The sequence below is a fragment of the Emydura macquarii genome, unplaced genomic scaffold (assembly GCF_026122565.2).
Source record: "Emydura macquarii macquarii isolate MOO-44397 ecotype Brisbane River unplaced genomic scaffold, CSIRO-AGI_Emac_v2 contig_1551, whole genome shotgun sequence".
In the NCBI taxonomy this organism is placed as follows: domain Eukaryota; kingdom Metazoa; phylum Chordata; order Testudines; family Chelidae; genus Emydura; species Emydura macquarii.
Window position 1 is genome coordinate 15,348,576 of NW_027131688.1, and position 26,852 is coordinate 15,375,427.

The 26,852-nt window shown below is 43.3% G+C and overlaps 1 protein-coding gene across 2 annotated transcripts in view; it reads left to right on the forward strand.

Moving 5' to 3' along the window:
* The window catches only part of SYNE2 (spectrin repeat containing nuclear envelope protein 2), a 275,575-nt gene that overhangs the window by 146,444 nt on the left and 102,279 nt on the right, over positions 1 to 26,852 (forward strand). For both annotated transcript variants that reach the window (XM_067554922.1, XM_067554923.1), the window contains 7 exons: positions 7,981 to 8,106; positions 11,854 to 12,051; positions 12,494 to 12,568; positions 17,306 to 17,428; positions 18,017 to 18,133; positions 23,138 to 23,371; positions 26,086 to 26,268. In XM_067554922.1, the coding sequence (XP_067411023.1) occupies positions 7,981 to 8,106; positions 11,854 to 12,051; positions 12,494 to 12,568; positions 17,306 to 17,428; positions 18,017 to 18,133; positions 23,138 to 23,371; positions 26,086 to 26,268 (1,056 nt within the window). The remainder of the gene's footprint in view (positions 1 to 7,980; positions 8,107 to 11,853; positions 12,052 to 12,493; positions 12,569 to 17,305; positions 17,429 to 18,016; positions 18,134 to 23,137; positions 23,372 to 26,085; positions 26,269 to 26,852) is intronic.

The following is a 26,852-nucleotide window of genomic DNA, read 5'->3' on the forward strand; positions in this document are numbered from 1 at the left end:
AGGGAAGAAATGTACTAAAGCATGGGCATTTTATTATTAGCTGTGCATCAGAAATGTAGTAAGAGCTCTGTTGTAAAGGCAACCAGCATGGAAAATATGTGCTCTTTTAAAAAAAAAAAAAAAACCAAACCTTGAATATTTATTTTGAATGTTTAGTGTGTGTATGAGTTTGTGTATATATACTTTTGGTCTACATATATCAGGTGATATTGTAATAGAACAATCCTAACAATTTTAGCATGATTAAATTCCAGTATACAAAGGATAGTGAAATATAACAGAGAGAAAAAAGAATTAGGTGCTGTTGGTTGGTAAATTTCTTGGGGGCAGGACTTCAGTCAACTTACACCGAAGATTAATTTGGCGCTTTGTCTTTGTATTTTGACCTGCCATGTATATATTGCTATGCATACCAACAGTGCTATATATAAATAACATTCAGGTAAGAGGGTATGATATTTACAGCTGTGTGTCATGACTTCCCATATAAGAGGGATGCTGTTCTTCAAGTGCTTGCTCATGTCCATTGTGATTTAGGGATGTGTGCGTGTCTCATGCACCAGTGCTGGAAAGTTTTCCCCTAGTGGTATCCATAGAGCCGGCTCTAGCATCCTCTGCAGCAGCGTGCATATGCGCTCGTATATAGGGTGCTGCCGGCCCCCTTCCCTCTCAGTTCCTTCTTACTGCCTGTGACAATGCTGGAACAATGCTTTTGCTCTTACAAGTCTCCATGTTCCTAGTGGTTTTAGCTGTTTCTAGTGTATATAGTTGTTAAAATAGTTCTTAAAAGTTAGTTTGTTAGTTAGCAAGTTTACCCAGGGTTGGGACATGCCTTGGTCCCCCGGATTTAAACCCTGCACTTTGTGCAAGAAACCTACACTGCTGAGCAACCCGCACCAGATCTGTTTAAAGTGCTTATGGGAAGCTCACATCTCTGAGAAGTTTAAAATCTGTAAGGGCTTTCCCATACGAACTAAGAAGGACCGAGACATTAGGCTTAAGGCCCTTCTGATGGAGTTGGCGCTCCGACTGGCGTTGGGGCTGAGATCGGATTTGGGAACGAGTACTGCGGCATCAACCAGAAGCGGTCCTCCATCGTTGGAGTTGACCTGGCACCGTTCAGCATCCCTGCTGTCTAAGAAGCGCCAGAAAAAAGTGCACTCAGTGAAGGAGTGTTTGCTGGCATCCAAGTTGGCTAAGAAAAGCTTAGGGAAGCCGGAGTCAACCCAGAAGGGGTCTCCACCCATGTGGGCATCGAGTCCGGCACCTGCGTCACCGCCAACTCCGGGGAGTGGCAGAGGCCCACATCACCTATTGGTCCCCTCCATGCCTGAGGTGTTCTAGGTGATGAAAGACCTATTGGCCATGCCAGTGCTGCCTATGCCACAAGAGTGTAGGCCACCACACCGGGGAGCAGGCACTCCGGCTGGGGGTCTGTCAAAGGGGAAGTTAGTGCTTGCACAGCTGCAGCGCCCACCATTAACTGGTCGTCGCTCGCCAGCCTCGCAGCGGTCACTAGATTCTCAGCACTAGTCTTCGGAACCACACCTAGAGATCGGGTTCGCGCCTTTGGTCTCCGGATGCTAGGTGCCGATCCCCAGAGTGTCAGCACTGATCTGCCAAGCATCGGCGTCGATCTTTGGAGCCCTGCAGTTCTCCGAGCCCATGGCGCCACAAATCGCCAGCACGCAGCAGGTCATCGGAGCCCTGGCACCACTCAAATCCCTACAGGAAGCCAAAGGACAAGATGCGGTCAAGAAATAGCCAATGCTCCGGCTCTTGGCACCGCTCCCCGATGCTGGAACTCCAGCATAGTCACGCAGAGAAACGGATGGCTTCGGTACTCCCGTGGTCACCGGGATATACCTCTTCAGACTCAGGGGAGGAGATCATCATCCCCCTGCAGGTGCAGACTGCAAAGCTCCCTGCAGGTTTCCTCATGCCACCGCAGATGGGGGGGGGGGGGTGGCCTCAAGGACAATGGACTGGACCCTGGCAATACAGGAACTCAGGGGTTTCCCCCATTCTGCGGTGCCTTACCCAGGAACTTCGGTGCTGTACTCTTCCAAAGACCCAACCAAGGCACTGGCCTTAGATGTTGACTCAGAACATGAGGAGTCACTCTCAGGAAGCCCATTGGTGACCACCCCAACTAGGGAAGAGGTTTCAGCCGCCCCTCAGTTATTGGCCTCCTCCTCATCCTCACCAGATGAGGCAGTAGCAGGCCCCTCACATCCTGCCCTGCTGGATGACTATAGGTTGCATCAGGAGGTGTTGAAGTGGTTAGCAGCTAACCTGGGCCTTAAGATAGAGAAGCTTAAAGAGCCTGTAGATTAACTCTTTGGCGTCCTGTCATCTGCAGCCCCTTCCAGGATGGCCCTCCTGGTGCATGAAGGAGTAGTAAAGCTAGCTAAGGCTTTGTGGCAGACCTCGGCATCTCTGCCCCCCACATCTAAGCGAGCAGAGAAAAAGTACTATGTGCCCGCTAAGGGTTTTGAATATCTGTATACGCACCCATCCCCAGGCTCACTGGGGGTCGCAGCGGCCAACGAACGTGACAGGCAGGGACAAGTCAGCTCAACACCAAAGAATGAAGAGGCCAAAAAAACGGATTTATTTGGTCAAAAAATGTATTCAACAGCAAGCCTACAGCTGAGGGTGCCTCACCGGCAGGCACTGTTGGGATGATACTGTTTTAACATCTGACAATCGGTGGAAAAGTTTTCTGACTCCCTCCCCCAGTCCTCCAAATAAGAGTTTGAGGCAGTCCTGGAAGAGGGTAAGACAGTGGCCATGGCCTCCTTGCCGGCGGCTTCAGATGCAGCAGACTCAGCAGCACGGGCAATGGCCTCCGCGGTGTCAGTGAGGAGAGCTTTGTGGCTCCAATCGTCTGGTCTCTCGACAGAAGCCTTGCCCGCATACTCAGGGTTTAACTGATGTCCATATTTGGGGTCGGGAAGGAATTTTCCCCCAGGGCAGATTGGCAAAAGCTCTGGGGGTTTTTCACCTTCCTCTGTAGGATGGGGCCCGGCTCACTTGCTGGTGGATTCTCTGTACCTTAAAGTCTTTAAACTATGATTTGAGGACTTTAATAACTCAGTCATAGGTTAGAGGTTTATTACAGGAGTGGGTGGGTGAGGTTCTGGGGCCTGTGTTGTGCAGATCAGACTAGATGATCATATTGGTCCCTTCTAACCTTAGAGTCTATAAGTCTGTGAAATCTAGCAGTTCATCCAGGATCTTCTGTTTGTTGGCATTGCTCTGTTCGCGGACCAGATTGACTCCAGGCTGCATGGGTTAAAGGACTCAAGGGCCATTATACCCCATCCTCATCAAGGAGACACTTGAGGCCATTGCAGCAGCAGTGCTTTGGAGGCCAATCCAGAGGGGAGCCCTATAGAAAGAGAAATAAAGGCTATAATGTTGCCGGGGCAATTCGCCGGTATTTACTTCGGGGCCAGTCCCGAGCCGTCATTCCTCGGGTGGAAAGAGAAGCTTTTGAAGGTGCGCCCAGGGGTGACCTACCAGTCAATACCCAAGAGCCAGTCTCCCAACTGTTTTCCCCCTGCCTTGCCTTTTTTTCCCCAGCCTGGATGGCTATTACGTTGGACCATTTTGTGTTAAACATGGTGGCTGCCGGTTACACCCTACAGTTTGTCTCAATCCCATCCTAATGCCCTTCTTCCCCGTCACTCTTCAAGGACCCCTTTCACATTCAAGGACACCTCTCGTTCAAGAAGTACAAGTCCTCTTGAATGTGGGGGCAGTGGAGGAGGTCCCTCAGGAACAGAGAGGCAAAGAATTCTACTCACGGTATCTCCTGATCCCAAAGGCAAAGGGAGGCCTGAGGCCAATATTGGATTTACGGGCCCTAAACAAGTTCCTCTAAAAGCTAAAATTTTGTATGGTCTCCCTAGCAGCCATCATTCCCCCTCTGGATCCGGGCGACTGGTTTGCCGCGCTCAATTTGAAGAACACCTATTTTCATATCACCATCTTCCCGACCCACAGGAGGTTCCTGCAGTTTACAGTGGGCGCGCGACACTACCAGTTTACAGTCCTTCCATTCAGCCTTTCTACTGCTCCTCACATACGTATGTACCAAATGTATGGTGGTAGTAGTGGCATATCTCAGGCACAGGGGGGAACAGGCCACTGAAGGGAGCAGGTCCATTGCAGCATCGGAATCGTAAGAGACACGTGTCGGTCACTGGGGCTGCTGATAAACTAACAGAAATCATTACTTACACCAGTCCAGAGAATAGAGTTTTTAGGTGCAATCCTAGACTCTGTTCAAGCCAAAGCGCTACTGCCCAGGGCCAGGTTCCTAGCGATGATGGAGCTTATAACCAATCTAAGGAACACCCACTTACCATGGCGAGGGTATGCATCAGCTTCCTAGGACATATGGTGACTTGTACTTATGTGGTCCGGTATGCCAGGCTGTGGCTTGAACCACTCCAAATGTGGCTGGCAACATTATACTCCCCATCCAGGCACTCCCTGGACAGAGTTCTCACGATCCTTCCTCCCCCCACATACTTACCTCCCTGTCCTGCTGGATGAACCCACACCAGGTGCTAGCAGGAGTGCCCTTCGAGGCCCCGAGACCGACACTGTCCTTGGTTTCAGATGCCTCGGATGTGGGATGGGGCGCCCACCTTAGTGCCCTATGGACTCAGGGCCTGTGAACCAGAGAGGAGCTGGCTGTTCCTTAAATGTCAGCGAGCTCAGGGCCATCCAGCTGGCCTGCGAGGTGTTCCTACCGCATCTGTCCAACAAGGTGGTGCGATTCCTTACAGACAACACAGCAGCAAAGTACTATATCAAAAAGCAAAGGGGATCCAGATCTTGAGCCCTGTGCCAGGAAGCCATAGGTCTCTGGGACTTCTGTGTGGACCACAATATTCACCTCGCAGCATTCCATCTTCCAGCATGGAAGAATACCCTAGCAGATCATTTGAGCAGATCCTTTTGCTCACACCATGAGTGGTCAGTGCATCAGGAGATGGCTGACTGCATCTTCCAGAGATGGGGAGCTCCCCGAGTGGACCTGTTTGCAACCAGGGAAAAAAGGAAACGTGTTCACTTCTGCTATCTCCTGGGATCAGAGGACGGTTCACTGACAGATGCTTTCCTCCTCACGTGGTCAAGAGGTCTCATATATGCATTTCCCCTGATACCTCTCATACACAGAGTACTTGTGAAAGTCAAGAGGGACAAGGCACGAATCACCCTGATAGCCCTAGCGTGGAGCTGGGCACTCGCCAGCACTGGTCCGGGATGCTGTTGGAACTCTCAGTGACTCGTCCTTGGTCTCTGCCGTTGCATCCAGACCTCACTCATCTCCCAAGATGGGGGTTGGCTGCAGTGGCTGAACAGGGAAGAGTCACTCACCCGTAGGAAGCCTTCCACCAGGGCACCTACCTAGCAAAATGGAGGCACTTTGGCTGTTTCGTGGCCAGTCAGAACGTATCGCCGATGAAGTCTCCTCTACAGGTGACCTGGCCTCCCTGCATCTGATGGCGTGGATGCTCCATGGCTGAACAGGGAAGAGTGTCACTGTTCAGCCCAGGTCCAGAGGATACTATTGGAGAGTAGGAAGCCTGCATCCTGTGTTCCTCCTAAAGGTCGTTTCCCATTTTCATGTTACTCAGGACATTTTCCTGCAGTATTCTGCCCAAAGCTTCACAGCTCTAATGAATGCCTTTACTCTTTTGTTGTAAGAAGGGCCCTAGATCTCTATATTGGTAGGACCAGACCATTTCACTGCTCCACACAACTCTTTGTAGCAATTGCTGACAGGATGAAGGGCAAGTCAGTCTCATCACAGCAAATATCATCATGGATTACAGCCTACATTCAAGACTGTTATGAGCAAGTTGGAGTCACACCTCCAGCATCCCTATCAATCAATTCCACAAGGGCGCAGGCATCTTCAGAGGCTTTCCTGGTGCATGCATCTATTTGAAATATATGTAGAGCCATCACGTGGTCGTCCATACATATCTTTACATCCCACTACGACATCACGCAGCAGGCTCAGGACGATGCTGGATTTCGCAGAGCAGTGCTGCAATCCTCATAGCCATGAACTCCTGCCCACCTCCAGAGGCACAGCGGGTAAGTCACCTAAATCAGAATGGACATGAGCAAGCACTCAAAGAAGAAAGAACGGTTACTTACCTCGTAACTATTGTTCTTCAAGATGTGTTGTTCATGTCCATTCCACAACCCGCCCTCTGTCGGCTTGATTGATGTAGTCAAAAAAGCTACTCAAGGCCTGGGTCTTATGTAGGGTTAGCAGAAGAGATCACAAAGCAAAAATCTTCTGTTGTAAGCTCTGCAGGGCAGGGAACATCTTTTTAAACTGATGAGCTAAAAGCCAGTGAATAAGTCTCCTAGCACCTCACCTTTAAAAAATATTCTGGGTTTCCCAGTTGTAAATGGGTATTATGGTAGAAATTCTATTATTTTCATTCGTTTCCCCCTGTACCTTTCTCTTTTCATTTTGTTGTTGTGTTAGACTTAGTCATCAATGTCACACCCTCCTCTCGTTTATTCTAATTTTAAAACTACCATTCCCCCCTCCAAGCCAAAATAATTAACCTTTTTCTTTAAAGTCTATACATAAGAAAGACATATTCAGTAGAACCAAATTAATTTGTAGTAATAAGGGAATGAAATTTGCAGATGAACTAATGCATGAATAAACAGTATACATGAAAAATGAATTAAAACAAAGAAATATAAATAAATAAGTTCCAGAGGGGTAGCCGTGTTAGTATGTATACAGCAAAAACAACGAGAGTTCTGTGGCAGTTTAAAGACTAACAAATTTAGTATTTGCAGGCATAAGCTTTCGAGAGACTTCAGCTCTCTTCTTCAGATGCAGTAATACAGAAAATAAATAAGTGTGCGTTGCAGAATGTCTACTCTGTTTTGAGAGTTGTGCTCTATGCACTAGCAAATATTGTTTGTGGTTTATATCCTAGGAAAATAGTATATTTTAAGTGTAATGGCCTCTCAGTAATATAGGACATCACTACAGCCCTTAGTTGTCAAATCTTTGCTATGTAGTGGGGTGAGACTGCCATTTTGTGTGTAAATAATGATGTGTGCAGGTTAATGAGTTTCTGCTGTCATTGTCAACCAGAACAAATGATGCATTTTGCTACATGTGTGTTTCTGTTTTACTGCATGTTTTCCTACAAATCCATGCAAGCTCCTTCTCCTCATCATGACTCAAAATGTTGCTGATAACATGGGTAATATTCAAACTGTCAAATATTTGACAGTGGTGTTCTTGTAGCCATGTCAGTCCCAGGATATTAGAGAAACAAAGTGGGTGAGGTAATATCTTTTACTGGACCAACTTCTGTTGGTCACGGACAAGTTTTCGAGCTTACGTTAGAGCTTATCCATCTTGTGTCTCAAATATTGCAGTTAGAATTTACCCTTTGACCTGCAGCTGCCACCTTTTCTGCACAGCATGATTAATTTTTTGCTAGTTGCAGGCCTAGCGTTCAACAGTGAACTAAACTGTGCCAGTAAAAAGTAGGAAAGTTTTCTAATAAGATGTCATGAAACCAACAAAACAGGAAAATCATCCAGTTTCTCTTTAATTTCTTCTTTTTACACAACTCCACTTCACATTCTACGGCCAAAGGAAGTTGAATTGTTTTGTAATAAATAGTTATAGCCAAAGCTACTTAATTTGCTACCAGTCATGGCTATGATATAGTAGTTTTTTTGTTTGTCTGTTTGTTTATGAGCAAATGAATAAAGAACTTGAAGACAATAGAATTTGGGAGCACTGTGTAAAATAGGCTGACAAATTCTTAACTTAAACCTACGTACAGATATAGAAACAAGGTTGTTTGACTTTCCTGTGGCTTGAATTCATTTCAGTACTGACTAGTTCGTTTCTGTATTCTGCTAATGAATTGAAAATGGCTAATGAAAATGATCCTTTTACAGTCAATCGTAAAAGAGACAGATGAATGTGAACAAGAAATTGAAAAGTTGAAGCAGTTATTAAAGAGCCAGTTGGGTGAATTATCATATGAAAATCCGTTGATTCCTCAGAATGCTACCTGTCCTGAGGTGAGTTTCATCATTTTCATTTTTTCTGTGACCTGGACTTGCTTCTACTTCTACTACTGTATGAGAATGTGGAGTAAACAGGAACACTGACTTATTTTTTCATCCCAATCATTTCCCTATGTCTGAAGGCTAAAATAAGTAAGCAGATAGACTTTCAACAGAATGTATGTGACTATTTGTGCATAAGATGACATGTACCAACTACTGCTACAATTGTTGTATCTTTTAGTTTGTCAGTTAGGTGTGTATTTTGAGATATATTTATCAGATCTCGTGAGCTAGGTATTATCAAATATGGTCAGTACATGGATGTCCGACCTCCTAAGGAAATGCAGAGGGCTGGAGGAAGGGGCACTGGTGAGTCTGTAGGCAGCACTTGTCTTGAATTAGTGGTGCTCCAATACCCCAGCATAGTATTAGGAGGCACTGCTTTGCAGATGAGACATATAAGCCAAGTCCAGATTGCTTGTGCTTATTAACAATGCAGTGGCACATTTTGCAAGAATTTGGGTGTCAGCCCCAGTATCATGATATCACAGGGTTGGTCCCCCATAGTGCCCCTTTTGGGTATGAGTGGGCCCTGAACTAACCCAGCCTCTGTGGCCCAGCATCAGCATGGCTCCAGCCCCCCCATCTCAGTCCTGTGGGAGTCCACCCCTTCCTAGGCTATCAAAGATCCAAAGGGAAAAAAAGCACAAATTAACTAACACAAGCCCTGAACTAGCACCCTTTCCTTCAGGAATCCCTCGGGAGGCTGTAATTCTGTGTCACTCATAATAGTCCCACAGTAACTGTTCTACATCAGGCCTACCTTCCCCTCAAGGGAGCTCCGATAGGCAGCAGTGATTCAAGCAGTTCCTTCACTCAGCTAAGCCTTCTCCAGGAACTGAGGACTGAAAATCTGTTCTTTCCCGGTCTTCCACCAGCTAAGCTGGGCTTCTTCCTCTCCTCCAAGCCTGAATCTTCTTGCAGTTGTGGCACGAAAGGCTTGATTGGGCCCGAAGTAGTTCTTTAATCATTACCTGGCCTGTGTGGGGTTTGTACACCCTGTCACACATGGCTATGTTCCACCTTGGTTAATTATATTTTACTTAAATAAATTCCCCCAGCTCATGCAGTTAGATTCTCAGGTCTCCTGTTCCTATCCTAAACTGTTGTTCTGTGGCTTCATTAGCTGTTAAACAGGTGCTGCTTTCACCCCAGAGGTGACTGCTTTTTGTAGTGGATGACGTGATTACGTAGTGGACAAACGTTTTTTTTTTAAAAAGGCAAGAAGGCAACATTAATGTGTCAAATACAAACATGCAAAAGTCAGGAAATGATTGAGTTAAGCAAGTATAATAATTATTTATAAAGTGCCACTGAAGTACTTGGCCCTCTGTATATAATCGTGATAACATTAACATGCCTACATTGTACATGTACAATCAATATGATTGCTAGTTAAACTTTTAAAGGTATAGCTAGAGATATGTTCAATAGATTGAATGAATGGTGAGTTAGTGTTAATTCTGTTTGTAAGTCTTTTCCTGACTCTTGTGTGGGTTAAATTAGGCTATGTCTACACTGCAGAGTGAAGTCGACTTACTTAAAATTGACTTTCACCCACTGATTTTTAGAAGTCGCTAGAGCGTGTCCACACCACGGTCCTTGCGCCGGGCTTGTACGTCCAAACTCTCCACGCTTGTGTCGACATTCAAAGCAGTGCACTGTGGGTTGCTATCCCACAGTGCAACTAGCCGCAGGGGCTGTTGGGACGAGTTTCATTGTCCCATGATGCAGTGCTCCTTCTCCTTCCCTTCTTGCCCCAAAGAAACAGGAAACCGGTTTTCGCGCCATTTGTTTATGCCGCACACTCACCATTGCTGCGGAGACATGGAGCCAGCTCAACCCTGCACTATTATTGTGAGCATCACAAATACATCGTGGCTTATCCTTGAGTATTTTCAAAGGAGAGCGAGAACCCGAAGCACAGACAACAGCAATGTCACCGAGGCTGCCCTGCTACAAGACATCAAGTGGAGCAATTCTCGATGGCTGCAGGCTGTAACGCGTCATCTGCAGTCCATGAAGCAGCGGTTCTGGTCCCATGAAACAAGCACAGACTGGTAGGACCACATAGTTATGCAGCTGTGGGATGATGACTAGTGGCTGCAGAACTTTCGTATGCGAAAGGCCACTTTCCTTGAACTTTGCGCGGAGCTGTACCCTTCCCTGAAGCGCATGAATACTCCCTTGAGACAAGCTCTGACGGTGGAGAAGCGAGTGGCCATCACTCTGTGGAACCCCCAATGTTACCGCTCGGTTGGGAATCAGTTTGGAGTCGGTAAATCTACCGTGGGAGTTGCCGTGATTCAAGTGTGTAGGGCCATCAATAGACTTCTGCTATGAAGGGTAGTGACTTTGGGAAACGTGCAGGACATAGTGGACGGATTTGTCGCAATGGAGTTTCCAAAGTGCGGGGGAGCCATTGATGGCACACACATCCCTATCTTAGTGCCTGCACATCTAGCAACAGAGTTCTTAAACCGCAAGGTGTACTTTTCCATGGTGCTGCAGGCCCTTGTGGATCACGGGTTGTTTCACCGACATCTGTGTGGGGTGGTCTGGAAAAGTGCATGACGCCTGCATATTTAGGAACTCGGGGATGTTCTCTAACATGCAGGTGGGCACTTTCTATCCAGACCAAAAAATTCACATGGGGATTGTGAAATGCCAGTCGTGATCCTGGGGGATCCTGCTTATCCCTTGCTCCCTTGGCTAATGAAGCCATACACCGGGCACAGTGACAGCGACAAGGAGCATTTTAATAACAGGCTAAGCACTTGCAGAATGGTGGTGGAATGTGCGTTTGGGTGCCTAAAGGCCAGATGGAGAAGTCTTCTTACTAGGCTGGACATGAGTGAAAAGAACATCCCATCAGTTATTATCTGCGTGTTATGTTCTTTATAATGTGTGTGAAGCGATGGGGGAAAGGTTCCCCCAGGGTTGGGCTGTGGAGGCAGAAAGACTGGCTGCCAATTTTGAGCAGCCAGGTGGCAGCAATATGCTCAGAGCCAACTGCGGAGCGCTTTGCCTTCAGGAAGCATTGAAAACCAGGTTTTGCAATGAGACGCAGTAATGATTTCTGTTTCTGTATGTTTTGTGCCTTTGCTTACCATCCCCCCTACCATCGATATCAGTACCCTCCAAAGTCCTCCCAAAACAAGCTATGAATTAATAAAGAGATGTATTGAAATGATGCAGACTTTTATTTATGAACATTCAATTCGGTGGGGGTGGGGAGCAAGTGTTCATTCACAGTGTCAAGGGGGTAGCATGGTTGCTTGCTGGACAGCTGTCAGCATGGCCACCACTGCTTTCTGCTTGCCTCCACTGGGATGGAGTGCACCACATACTGCAGCCTGGCCATTCTCCTCCAAGACTGCTTGGGGGTGAGGGAGGAGGAGGGCGGCAAAGCCATAGGCGGAGGAGCGTTCTGGAGGGGCTGCAGCAGGACTCTCTGGCCACTGCTCCTCCTGAAGCTTCACAAGCCGCCTGAGCATGTCCGCTTGATCGTGCATGATTCACAGCATCTCCTGTGTGGTACTGCACTCATGCTCCTGCATTTCTCTACTATTCTCCCTGTCCATGTCCACGTTATGGGTCAAGGTCAGCTGCCACGCTTATGCTTACGTTGTTGTTACTTATTATATCATCACTTTGTTAACAATGGAAGTGTAAATTGAAAGAGTTGTTGCTCCTCAGGGGGAAATGGAAGATATAAAAGAACAGATCATAGTACTGTGCCAGAAAAAAGACGACATCCTTACAGGTATGAAGAATTCAATACTGGAACTTCACCAGCATTTACAGCAAGAACAACTTGAATCAGAGGATGAACATTCTGTGTGTCTATCACCTGAGGAAACCAGCTTGATTGGGAAAGATGCTGCTGAACAGCAGGTAGGTGGAACACCATGCTATCCTTTAGAATAGCCCTAACAAGAAATAGTTAGAGGCACGATGGGGCAGTCCATTCAAGTTATTTTTCAACATGTGGAAAAACAATGTGAGGTGCTTGAAATAATCAAATGCAAAATGCTGGATCTGTAAATTGCACTGTAAGGAATTGTTTAAAGATTTTCAGTAAATTGTTTGCATGGAACAGAATGATAGTTATCTCAATTGCAGACATGTTTTTAAAAGCTGAAAAAGAAGTTAAAGGACCTGATTTTCAAGGTTGCTTAGAACTTGCAGCTTTTAATTGCTTTAAAATGCTGCAGGTGCTCAGCATTTCTCAAAATTAGGTGCAAAATGATAACTTTGTTTAGCAAAAGAGCAGTAGAAAAGAGACCATTTGTAGTGCTAAAGGTAATTGGATTCTATCTCTGTATATACATTGTAGTTGAAAAAGAAAGGATCAGTGTCCCTCCTACCTTCTTTACTTGAAGAAACAGAAGACAATTTATTCCACAGTGAAGTAAGTATAATGGAGACTTGGGTGGAAATAAGATTTATGGAGTAAATAATGAAAAATATATGTATAAATATAAAAATTTTTAGAATAAATGAAGCATCTCTCCCTAATAGAGGATATTTTAAAATCCAACAGACAGAAATAAAATATCAGTACTTTAAAAGTTATACATTAGAGCCAGATCCTACTATCCTTACATTAGGTAATACTTCAGTCTGTAAATTATTCTATTGAAGTTGATTGGACTGCTTGCAGAGTAAGACTACTCAATGGGAGTGCGGGTGGCCCTAATGTACCAGCATCAATGCCTGTGGCATTTTACAAAACAGAAGTAGGACATCCCCTTCCCTAAGGAGTTCAGCATCCAAGAGAAATAAAATAAACATAGACAAGATAGAAGGCATGGAATTAAATAAAGAAGGGGTATGGCAAGACTATTGGTGTCACAAACAAGGTGGAAAGGATTCCTGTGAGAAATGGGCATTAAGGAGAGACTTTTAGGGGAAAGAGGGCACTTGATGGGCATGAACTGGAAGACACTCTTTCAAACATAGAGGGCAACACAAAGACAGGTGCGGAGGAGAAGGAGGTGAAGTTTAGAGAGGTTTAAGGCTGTGTATGGAATGAGAGGGCAAGTAGGAGGAAATGAGAGCAGAGATGTAGCAGGGATGATTGGATTATGTAGGGCAGTGTTCTTCGAGTGCTTGCTCATGTCCATTCCAAGTAGGTGTGTGCGCAAGTGGTACCTGTAGGCTTGGCTCTGGAGCCCTCTGGAATCATGCCTCCATGGCACCCTATGTAGGGCTTTGCCAACCCCCCGCTTCTTCAGTTCCTTTGTGGCACACTACGCCATTACTCATCAAGCCAGAGACAGTGAGGCTGTGGGTAGAGCAGTGCTGCAATCTGGAGAGCATTGAACTCCAACCCCTCCGCCCTCAGGGTTGCTTTGGAGTCACCTGCTTGGAATTGACATGAGCAAGCATTCGAAGAAGAAAAGACGGTTACTAGCCTTCTGTAACTGATTTTTGGCAGGGCCTCTGGTTGACATGGGTAGGCCAGCCGCAAAACAAGGGCTTCCCAAACTTCCGGCTTCTGGTCATGTGACCGGAAACAGGAAATACTGGAAGTCACCATCTGAGAAACTAAACTGCCCAACACTCCAGTTGCCAAGCTAGCTTAAGTGGAGCATCGGGCTAAACTGCTGCCGACATTCTGCTTAAACTACCTTGGCAAGTGGAGCGTTGGCAACTGGCAACTGAAGCAGCTTAGTGATTCTCGGCCAGTTGCTTCCCTAACTTCCGGCTTCCGGCCATGTGACCTGAAGCAGGAAGTGACCAGCTGACAACTTAAGCTGCCCGACGCTCCAGTTGCCAAGATAGCTTAAGCGGACCGTCGGCAGCAGAACTTCCGCAACCGATTGGGTGGGACAGCTTTCAAAGTGGGTGGGCCATGGCCCATCCAGACCCACCCATAGCTATGCCACTACCGCCCATCCTACTGTTGGAGTCAGCTAGCAAGAAGGAACTGAAGAAGCGAGGGGTCGGTAAAGCCCTATACAGGGCGCCATGAAGGCGCGACTCTAGGGGGCTCCAGAGCCGACTCTACAGATACCACTAGGGAAAAAACCTTCTAGTGACTGTACATGGAGCACACACACACCTACTTGGAATGGACATGAGAAACACATCTCGAAGAACAACAGTTACAGAAGGTTAGTAACTATCTTATACTCAGACCTCAGTGGTTCAGGAGCCAAATTAGCGATCAACCTTACCCAAAAAAGTCACAGTAGTGTGAATTCATTGTTTCATTTACTACAGTACCATTATTCATATTTAAACACTATGACAGGGGAAATATATATATATATATATTATTCTCTCAGCAAAATGACTGACCAAGTATTATTATTTTATCAACTACAATTGGTTAATAACATAGCAAAAGCATCCTGATTGGTTAATAACTTAGATTGGTTAATAATTAAATCACACAGTGTTTTAATATCATGTGCTGCAAAGAGCCACAGGAGACACTTGTGGGTCGCTGATGTAGGGCCTTGAAAGTGAAGACAAAGAGCTTGGGTTTGATGTTGTAATGTACAGGAAACCAGTGAAGTGATTCAAGCACTGGGATACATGGGACAGAAATGATTGGTATGGCCTGAGATAGAGATGATGACTTTAGTCACATTTGGATAGACTAGTTATTCGAAGTATCCTTGCCCAAAGGCTATCGTAAGTAATCAAGTAATAACTCTGTTTAAATGACAACTGTAGGGGACAGTGGGCCCTTTCCAAGATTCCCTTGGATAGAATGCTCTGGGAGGAGGCAGCAATATCATAATTGCCATATTATTTGTCTTCAAAATATGCATTCCACGTGAGAAAATAAACTCGGGATTTGCAATAAGCAAATAACCCTGTTTTGTTTTTTTGTTTTTATTAGCATCATAGACATGTGTGACACTTTCCAGACAAATAAGAAAACACGGTTCCTGTTGGAAGATCTTATAGCGTAAGGCCCTACTCCTGCAAACACTTATGCACACGCTCAACTTTAAGCCCATGAATATTCCCGTTGACTTTAATCCTGTGAGTAGTCTCTGTGAAGTCAGTGGGACTGTTCATTAGAGCTGGCCGGAGATTGGAATTTCCGCTCCAGGGGAAATGCCAAACTTTAAAAAATAATTAATTCTAAAATGGAACGAAAAAAATCAAAATTTGCCAGAGAACACCAATTCCAAAATCTCACTTTAAAAGGCTCCCCCAGGTCCCCGAGGCTTTGGTAGCATATCAGGTGGGGAACTGGGGAGCTTGGGAGCCAAGCAGCTTGGCGTGTTTGGGAGCTAATTTAGCCACCTCTGGGCTGCCAACAAGTTGGGAGCCCCAGCTCTAGGTCAGTTTCTTTGCTAGGCTGCCAAGGAGCAGGGGAACCACAGAGCTGGGAAAAGTTGAAATTTTCCCACACAGAGCTTGGATTTTGTGGAAAGTGAATTTTCCATGTTATATTGATAAAATAAACAGCAGGATCTTATTCAGGGGGACAAGGCAATATGCCACGTTTATTGTGAATACAAACATTTCAAAAAATAATTCACGTGCGCACACACACACGCACACACAGTTCTACAAAGATGGAGTATAGGGTACCAGCCTCAGTTGCTCATGTTAGTCCACTTGCCAGGGAGGGAGCAGGGGTCTACCAGTGCGCACTGATGCTCCTGGAGGATGATTGTAGAACCAAATCCAAAGTCCTCATCTTTTCGTCCCCTTTTATAGGGATAAGCTCTTATACAATTCTAGGGGTTCTGCTTCGTCATGCTGCATCTGTGTCTTGGTGTGATTATCAATCACCCGTATTTTGCAAGCATGACCATTGTTGTTATTTATCACAGTTTATCTTGTTTTCGTCCTTCGAGGTGGATCCCAGGATCATCAGGGTGGGCATTCTTCGGCTGTCTGGGTCGTAAAAGTTATCTTCACTCCCTTGAGTATCCGAGGCTGGCACATTTCTCCGTCATTCCCTGATCTCACACAAACATCACCCATTCATCGATTCACACACTAATATCTTAACATTTACTTAAAACTTGTAACTGAAAGACACAAGTGTCCTTCAGAAACAATAACATTTCTTTTTATCTAAAACATTCACTACTCTTACAAAACATCCTCATTTAACATTGAATCTTTCTGTTTCAGAACATTTGCTGATGTTACTTTAAGCAGTGATCTTAAAACATGCCTACTTCAACAATAGCAACAGTTTCACAGAATGATCTTTGGTAACTTTACAAACAGGATAATCAATGACCAGATGTTAGTTTCGAACAACTTATCAATAGTGAACAGATCACCCTACATACTCAAGATGTAAAGCCTCACAGAGGCTGCTGTGGTGGTTTGTCACGTACCAAAAGAATAAGGGTATTTCACATAGAATCAATATAACAGAATCAAGCTTTGGGCCTACATCCATCAGAAAATAATTTCTGTGGAAGATTCCCAATCAGCTCTGCTATTTATATATAGTTAAAACCCATGCAGAAGTGCTTGTGGGATTAGTGTTGAAGTACCCTGTAGGACAGCATATCCTGCCCAGCTCTTGGTAGTATCAAGGGTTATTACCATTTGATGGGTCTTCAGTAGCTAATGGGAAATTAACTGGTGGTCTCAGTCATTTTTCAGCTGTGTCCACTTCTCAGAAATCACCCCAGTTGGTACTAAGTGGCATTGTTGTTGGCAGTCGCAGCAGAGAGGCCAAGAATTGGAAGGACATAAACTCTGGTAGCCTTTCGCATCAGGAGTTAGTCCTCCAAGTCAACACTAAGGCACATTGGCATGGCAGTGTGGGGTAATCTGAACTGCTACTATCCATGCTGTGCACATTTGTGTGGGCAGAGAATTTCAGTTTCTGGGACTGTGGATCTAGCGCCTTTGTTGATGATCAATTTCACTGATATAGAAGTAAAAAAGACAAAGAAATACTGAATCATTGAGATAGAAAAAGTATTTTAAACAACCCAAGCGATGTCGAATGTTTCAGGTCTGTAGAAAGGGTTGTCGGCATCTGTCATTGGGGGAGAGGTGACGCTATGGGGTTAGGATTACTGAGTAAAGAAAGAGAATGTGCACAGAAGAAATGTGCCATAGAACGGCTAATGGTTGTAACATGTTCTGAAGAAGCCTCTGAATTGCATGTCCTCAAGCTAATGCTGGGCTATTGCTGTTTTCAAAGGAAAATGCAATTGCAGAGACAGCTGAAAGCTTTTGGCCTTCAGGAAAGGGAGATGAGAGAGTCAACAAAGATGACAGCGGAGATTCCTGGTCCTCAGGCACCCTATCAGATGGCATTGCCCCGGTAATGTTCTTCATGTTTATCTCTGCATGGGGAAATTCTTCCCTGTGTAGAGGGCCTATACATTGCTTAAATCCTCAAAACAGTACTTGAGTGTGATTTAAGAGGTGCATATTGTGTGGGTCCTCTAAACAGGGCTGAATTTCACCCTTCATGAGCATCCTTTAACAATTGCCCTCTCTGTTTTCCTGCTGTTTTTGTACATGATACTATCTGCCAAAGCCACAAGAATGTAAATGCAAGTTCAGACTAACTGAGAGATCACCCCTTCTCCCCCTTGATTAGGGTCAAAATGAGACTTTTAATGGGTGTTTCCTCTACTCTCTGTGTGGAGTAACTTGTGGAGGATGTATGGTTTCTGAAGCAGAAGTGGGCAGCACCTAAATAGTCTGATCAACTATTATATGGGAGTTTTCCTGATATGTTCTTCTGTCTCTGTGTATCTTTACGTCAGATGTGAGGGAACTTTCCTGAATTTGTTCTTGGCCCAGAATGATATATGGGTTGAGGGACTGCTGCCTTTTGAGGTTTCTGAAGCACAACAAGGCAGTGGCAATAGAAATCTTTCCCCTGCTGCCTTTGTTTTTACAGGATGCTGAGGTGTTAATAGAATCATGTGATAAACATGACAAGGAAACAACTTTTCAAGTTCCACAGAAAGGTGAAAGTGATGAAGACTCTGCTGCAGACCTTAGTAATGAGGCAGTGGTAAGTATGTTGGTCTGAAATAGCCTGAACGTGTTGACCTTCTGGGCATGCTGCAAAAGACATCTGTTTGATAGGGATTTTGGAGAGGGCTGAGGGTGCTCTTCCCACAACCATGAAAGGATAAAATGGAGCTCTTTTGGGGGTGGTTGGCTTGCTGAGTTCCTGTTTGAATGATTATTTTAATTCTAGTGGTGTTTTGTAACACTAAACACTAATTATGTGTGAGGGCACCTAGATCCTTGACATCTTTTATATTATCATTAATGATTGTTATAGTTGCTTGATTTAAATAGCAAGGTAAATACATATATTTACTCCTAGAAAATGCAATTTACCAGGAAGCCAATGTGAGTAGTTCCAGAAAGCAAATGTGCTGTCATGTATGTAAGTCTGGATAAAAGATTAATAATCAGGGAGCCTGAGTCACTGAAGTTTGAAAGAGAAAATTATTAGACTGAGTTTCCTGCATCTCACCACTTGCTCCGTACTGGCTAGAAAGCATCAGCTAATGAACATTTACCATATTAAAAATGAAAAACGAATCACACAATACCTTTCATGACTGTTTTTTATTGATACTATGAGAAATGGCATTCAACAGTGGTATATTTATGACCATCCCATGTGCACGATCTCACTAGCTGTCCATTTTCTCTATCTTATTATCTGGAACGATTTCCTATATATAGGAAATTGCACCATAAGTTACTGTGCATATAAAAAGAGTTCCTCTTAGAATGGGGAGCCCCCAGGTCTCCACTTACACACCTCAGTTATTGTAGGAAGAGAGGTGCAGGATAAAGTCAGTCCTAAAAAGGAAACCATACATAATATTTCCAGGACGATTATTGAGATGGCTTGTGCCCATATGCCATACTGGCACCTCTATGAGCTTCTGCCATTTTCCCCTGCCCCTTTCTTGCCCATATCAGAGCTAGTGAAACAAAAACTCAGAAGAACAGTTGCCTGTGACAGACAGGCAGTTGCTTCCCCACTAGCCACTGGAAGAGGAAGCACCGTGGAACCTAGAACCGCCACTGCTTCCAAAGTCCCTTCCTGCTCGTGTAACCAGTTTTCCATTGGAGAGGTCCTTTCTTCCTTGAATCGTCCTGGATAGTCATTTTGCTGGCAATGTGATTCCATCCCAGTCTCCACGCCCCTTGCTCAATATCATATCATAGTGATTTAAACTAATTTCTTTCCAAAATCACACATTTACTGGATGGAGACTGAAGGAAATTAATTCCTGTAAACACTGAATCAGTTTGCTTTCTCTTGAGAAATACTTTTAGTCAGATAGACCAGGATTTTGATCATTGAAATATTTGTTCTGACAGATGGCTAATTGAGTTCAGTACACAGTTGATTAATGTGCATTTATTCTGGGGCTGCAGCAAGCTCACCAGGGAAGACATTTGGAACTACTGTAGAAAAATATTAAATACCTTTGAATTCAGTCTAAGTTAAAGGAAGGGAAACCGTTCTGATGCATGCTGCTGGCTAGGTCTCATAATAACATACATATACTCTACTGCTCATCCCACCTCAAACAATATATTTGCTTATAAGGAGAGATAGTATAGAGTAACGATTGACGACAGAGCTTAACATATATATAGAGACTTACGAAGTGGATTTATTTGTCCAGATGATGAAAATGTCATCAATGTAGCATAGGTAAAGGAGAGGTGCTTGGGGACGAGTTTTGAGGAGGCGGTGTTCTAGGTCAACCATAAAAATGTTGGCATACTGTGGGGCCATGCGGGTGCCCATAGCTGTGCCACTGACTTGAACGTATAGATTGCCTCCAAATCTGAAGTAGTTGTGGGTCAGGACAAAGTCACGAAGTTCAGCTACCAGGTGTGACATATCATCATCAGGGAAAATGTTCCTGATGGCTTGTAGTCCATCTTTGTGTGGAATGTTGGTATAGAGAGTTTCTACATCTATAGTGGCTAAGATGGTGTTTTCTGGGAGATCACCGATGGATTGTAGTTTTCTCAGGAAGTCAGTGGTATCACGAAGATAGCTAGGAGTGCTGGTGGCATAGGGCCTGAGGAGAGAGTCCACATAACCTGATAATCCTGCTGTGAGAGTGCCAATGCCTGAGATGATGGGGTGTCCAGGATTCCCAGGTTTGTGGATCTTGGGTAGCAGATAGAATAACCCTGGTTGGAGCCCAGGGGGTGTGTCTGTGTAGATTTGTTCCTGTGTTTCTTTAAGGAGTTTCTTAAGTAGATGTTGTAGTTTTTTTTGGTATTCCTCAGTGGGATCAGACAGTAGTGGCTTGTAGAATGTGGTGTTGGAGAGTTGTCTGGCAGCCTCCTGTTCATAATCTGACCTGTTCATGATGACTATGGCACCTCCTTTGTCTGCCTCTTTGATTATAATGTCAGAGTTGTCATTGAGGATGTGGATGGTGTTGCGTTCTGCACGGCTGAGGTTATGGGGCAAGCGATGGTGCTTGTCTACAATCTCAGCTTGTGCACGTCAGCGGAAACACTCTATGTAAAAGTCTAGTCAGTTGTTTTAACTGTCAGGAGGAGTCCATGCAGAATTCTGCCATGTACATTGGCCAAACCAGATTGTCACTACGCAAAAGAGTAAATGGACACAAATCAGACATAAAAAATGGTAACATCTATAAACCAGTTGGAGAGCACTTCAATCTCCCAGGACACGCTGTAGCTGACTTGAAAGTTGCCATACTTCTACAAAAAAAACTTCAAAAACAGACTTCAGCGAGAAACTGCAGAGCTGGAACTCATATGCAAACTTGACGCAATCAGACTGAGTCTGAATAGGGACTTGGAATGGTTATCTCATTACAAGAAATAATTGTCACTATTCACACATTCTCTCCTTCTAATCAGTGGTTGTGAATAGGCCTCATCTACTCTAACTGAATGGACTTTGCTAACACCTACCCTCCCCATTGTTCTTCCTTACCCTTAGATGTGTATATATATATCCCCTATCTGATTTCTGTTTCTTGCATCTGATGAAGTGGGTTGCAGCCCACGAAAGTTGATGCCTGCAGAAATTAGATTTGTTAGTCTTTAAAGTGCTACAGGGCTCTCTTTGTTTTAACAGTTACAGACGGTTAGTAACCATCTTTTCTGTTATAAATACTGTGTGTAGACCAGGATTTAGCTGATACACCACTCCCCTACATTTTGAGTAGTCATTTATACCTGTACAGTGCATGTGCAAAAACCTTATTTGCTGTAGCATTACACTTACTTGACATAGGTATGAATGGCAATAGAAGATGTGAGGCAGTGGAGAAATAAGCCCACTGAGTTCAGATTTGTATAAGAGACACTATTTACATTTATTGAAGGAGACATAATAGGTTATCAAGCATTGATGTGTTTTAAAAATGCCATACATTTGTATTGTATAGATAATTGGCTTGCTGATTTAAGATTAGAGATGATTGAAAAATTTCAGTTGGAACAGTTTTCTGCTGGAAAATTTTGGCTAAATTGAAATGTTTTGTGGGAATGGTGTGTTGATTTCAACACTATTTTCGAAGGGGAAAATAGAGGCAAATAATTTTGACTTTCCTATTTTGTTTAGACTTTATTTCAATTAATATTTTTACTTTTATATTTAATTTTAATATATTTATATTATATTTTACATATTGTATTTAATATTATTGCTTTGACACTATGAAAATGAAACATTTCACTGTCTGAATTGAAATTTTTTGGAGTTTCTGTTCCATTGTAAATTTAGCAATTTTGTCCTGATTCAGAATGAAAACAAATTTCAAAATGTCAATGTTTCCCACTGGATGGAAATCCCATTTTCCAACAAGCACAGTTTTGAAATCTGTATTAAGGATGCATTTAAAAAAAAATCCTACTCTAAAAATCAAAAAGAAATAAATCTGCTTTCCTTTAAGTGAATGAGTGAACTCGTAAAAACAAAATACATCTAGACCTAAAGCTGAAACTGACACTTTGGATTGAATTTTTATTTTACTTCTCTAAAACCATTCCTACACCCATGCATGCACACAGACAGTCTTGTGCACACACTCGTATATATTTAATTGGTACCTGGATCTGTAGTGTTAAATTTGGATTTCTTTGCCTAGATGTGTTTAATTCATAATGGCCGTGTCCCACACCATTTGAGACACACAACAAAAATGATGTTTACATATTTAATAAAGTAACACCATGTAATATTTAAACCAATGTACTTTTCCTGTCTTGTCATCCACCAGCTCTCATCTCTAAACCTAGTGAATGCCATACGATTGCTTGTCCTAGCTGTGTTAGTGTGTGCACACAAACAGATGCTGTTCCCTGCCACATTAAGGCCCAAATTGTCAGACGTGTACGCATTTTGCATGTACTTGCCTTGCACACTCAATGTTCAATTTGCATAAGCTAATTAGAAATGTGCCCGTGTGTGTGTGTACAACCCCTGGTCTGCGTATGCATTTTTGAAAATTTGCCTCGTTGTTCAAAACTTAAGAAAATTATATTTATCACCAAATTTTAAAGGCAGCACCTAGAGTGAAGGTAAATAAAAGGGAAATGTTACTGAAGGGTGGGTTTGAGTTAAGACTCTACAATCTTTTCTGTATAACCTATATCCTAAATAAAGAATGCTTTTAAAGTTTATTTGGAACTGAACTCCTAAAAGTAGCACAAAAAAATTTCCCAACAGCGTGCTTATGCATGTCTTTAAAATACAACACCTTGCATCAAACTCACAGAAAAATACCTATCCTCTGGGGTAGCTGGTTAATGAACCGTGAGTCATTGTTCTTCCTGTGTGCTCAGGTATACCTGTGTAAATGCAAATTGGCTGCTTGGAAACCTTTTGCACCAGACCATGTGATCACTCAGCACAGCTATTGGATTTTTTCTTTCTGTTTTAACCTGGGAATTTGGTGACAGTGCAGGTTCATAGCTCTTGGTATGCCAAAATTAAACATTTTCCACTGATAGATTTTCTGTGTTTGAATGTCCTTTGCTTCAGAGTGACACGTCTCCTTTTGTCACAAACACTGGACAGTGCGTTCAAAAGAAATCAGGAGATTCAAAGGAAACAGAGGATAGCAATAGGCCTGAGCGTGGAAAGATTCTCCATGTCTGCCAGGCACAGGTTGCTGAGCTGGAGCTGTGGCTAGACAAAGCTAAAGTGTCCCTGGGATCAGAAACCCAGACCCCAGAAATGCATCAGATGGTGGAACAACAGCTTGCTGATTGCCAGGTAAGATTAAGTGGTCAAAGTTCACTGCTGCCATCTAAACCAATCGCCCTTCCCCCAGTAGGTGTGTTTGCATAAAAGCTACAATTATTGCTTCTGCTCCTGTTTCTTCTTACTCTGCCATGCGTTAGTAGTGAATAGTAGTCACTTGGTTTCGATTTCAGCTGCTTCTTTCCAGTTATCTTTTTTTAATACCATCTTGTACACATTCAGTTTCTTCTATATATATATATTAGTATATGGGAACTCAAATCAGACTTACAGCATAACAAATTTGTGTTTTGTAAAGATTGACTGTAATTTACACAGATCATTTTTGCTTACATAGTATAATGTGTATAAAATGTTCACTAGTTTAAATTCACAAATAAAAGGCAGGGTTTGGGTTTTGGTTTTTTTTAAAACTGAGACAGTGACCTCTGTCATGATAAAAGATTATGTACTGAATAGGGAATTTGCTAACTATTTGATATTTCCATTTTTTTTAGTGTAGACTTTTCAGGTAAAAAGTACTCTAAAATTGCTTCCTAAAATGTAAATTTTTGTTTTGCACCCTTGTGTTCCAATCCTGCAGATTTAAGCACTGTATGCACTATGAGTAGTCCAATTGAAGTCAATGTGAAGACAGTGTATATAAAATTATTCCCATGCATAAGTCTTTGCAGGATCAGAGCCTAGGTGTTCAACACTGCAACTGGACAAGTTTATATTTGTGCATGTTATAGTAGCTACAGCTCATTTGTTTTCTTGGAGAGAGTGGCAGAGGGGAAGAATCCACACTGCCTGCATCAATGACAAGCTTTGAGGAACATACAAGCCTACTACAAAGACGCCCATTTTAAATCAATGAGAATGTTTTCAGCTAGTTTATGTATTGGGTCTGATTCCACTACTCCAAATGACTACATGCCTATTCACTCAGGGTTCATGTCAGCATAATCTTCTAGGGCCTTATATAAACTAGGGTAAACTGTAAACCCCCATTTAATACCAATATATAGTCAGAGTTTAACATCTTTAACTCAATTGTGGCAGGTTGAACTCAAAAAGCAACATTTTTCCTGATCTCAATAAGGCCTAGTAGCACAAGGGGGGAGTAGCACAAAGCAACTGCAATCTCAGATATGCAGTCAAAGCAAATTCATCTTGATGACTGTGGCATTGTAATTGTGCTCTTGTTATCACTATTGGAATGCAGAGTATGCCTTGGAATAGGCACCTATAGCTGAGGGGGCAGAGGATTTGTGGAACACGAACTCCACAAGTTTGGAGTAAAGTTAGAACCAAGTGGACCCTTTTTAGCCTAGAGTTCCTCAATGCACCATGACATTTTGACTTTGGACCATGACAATTTGAAGCCAAAATTTGGCCCCAGTGGCATCTTAGTATGCTTCTGTAGATGATTAAAAACTATGTTTTGAAACGTTTTCCTTTTTAAAACATACCTCTTTATATATTAGTTTACAAACAGATCTTGTATTTTTTGAAGAATTAGTCTCATAGCTTGACTAGAACTTCTGGAATATTTCTGGCTTTGCAAATGGTTAAAAAATTAATAAATAAAAAAGGACTGTACTTAATATAGCCAGAGCATTTTTCTTTCCTCACTCACTGACCATCAAATCATTTACAAGATTTAGGGATCGTGGTGGATAGTCAGCTGAACATGAGCCTTCAGTGCAATGCTGTGGTCAAAAAGGCTAATGCATTCCTTGGATGCATAAATGGGAATCTCGAATAGGAGTAGAGAGGTTATAGTACCTCTGTTTTTGGCACTGGTATGTCTGCTTACTGGAATACTATGTCCAGGTCTGATGTCTACAATTTAAGAAGGGTGTTGGAAAAATTGGAGAGGTTTCAGGGAACAGTCACGAGAATGATTTAAAGGATCAGAAAACATGCTTGATAGAGACTCAAGGAGCTCAATCTATTTAGTTCACCAAAGAGAGGGTTAAGGGATGACTTGATTACAGTCCATCAGTACCTACCTGGGAATCAAATACTTCATAATGGGCTCTTCGGTCTAGCAGACAAAGATAGAACAAAATCCAGTGTCTGGAAGTTGAGGCTAGACATATTCAGACTAGGAATAAGTTGTAAATTTTTAACAGTGAGGGTGATTAACCACTGGAACAATTTATCAAGGTTTGTGGTGGATTCTCCATCACTGGCCATTTTAAAATCAAGATTGGATGTTTTTTCTAAAAAGTGTACGCTCTAGTTCAAAAGGAATTATTCTGGGGAAGTTCTCTGGCCTGTTATACAGGAGGTCAAACTAGGTGATCTGGCCTTCGAATCTGACTCTTACTAATCTCTGCACATCAATACCGTTTAAGTACTGTGGTTTCTCTCACTGAGGCATAGGCCCCCACAGCAGCTTAAAATCTAGGCAGCACCAGTGGTCACCTTTGTCCTCCTCTCTTTGGGGCATCTCTCGCAGAATCTAGTCCATAATTTTTCCTCCCTTGCCTCTGAATAATTATGTATTAACATAAGTAATGGAGTTAATGTTTCTCACTACACATCCTGTGGCTTGAAAAGGTATTTTCTTTTGTTCATGTGGCCATATGTCCATCTTAATCTATCATTTGCTAGCTATGTTGGGATTTTTGGTAGCTATTTCTGATTTTTCCTCCCTCCATTTTCTCTGAACAGTGACTAGAGTATTAGGAGTGTTGTGCTTTTAAAGATGAATAATTAACTGCTTTATTTCCTAGGTTATGTTATCAGATGTTGAACAAAAGGTCGTTTCTTTTTTGGAGGGTTGCAGAGATAAGCAGAAAGGAGACAGTGCAGGCCCTCAGCAAGAAGCAGAGGCCCTTTCCTTGAAGCTCAAGGATGTGAAGTGCAATTTGGAAAAAGTCCAGGTGATGCTTCAGGATAAACACAGTGAAGAACAGGTAAAAAGCCTGAATGCTATGCAAAGTCCTATCAGAGAGACGTTGTGCTGTAATAGGTGAGGGCTTCAGAGGAAAAGCTATAACAAACATGTGAAATTAAGGCACAGATGAAAAGGAATGTGAATATCTGGCTGTCACTGTCATTTTAGTTCACAGTACTGTGTAATGATCTGCAGCTTGCTGTTTGTAATGGGTTTTAGTAATTCTCTGAATGATTTCGTTTTACTTAAAGAGCCCCGTGTCTGAGGTCAAGGTTTTGTGAGAGAAGGAAATGAGAGAAAAGAAAAAAAAATATTTAAAGACTTTTAAAAATGTTATCAGTTAAGATCCTAGTCGTGAAAGGTTCCACATGGACAATTCTAGAGACTGCAGCCCTCTTCAGAGACTAGGAATAGCAGGGGATTGAAAATGCAAGCTTTACCACACTGCCCCACCTATGTCCTCTGTAGGGTCTGGATTGACCTCAAACAGTGTTGAAAGAACAGGTTGTTCTCTGTGTTTAGTCAGTACTCATCTGAGTATCTCTCTGAATATCTCTGCTGAGATTGACTCACTTATTGGCAATCAGTTACAGCTAGAGGGCT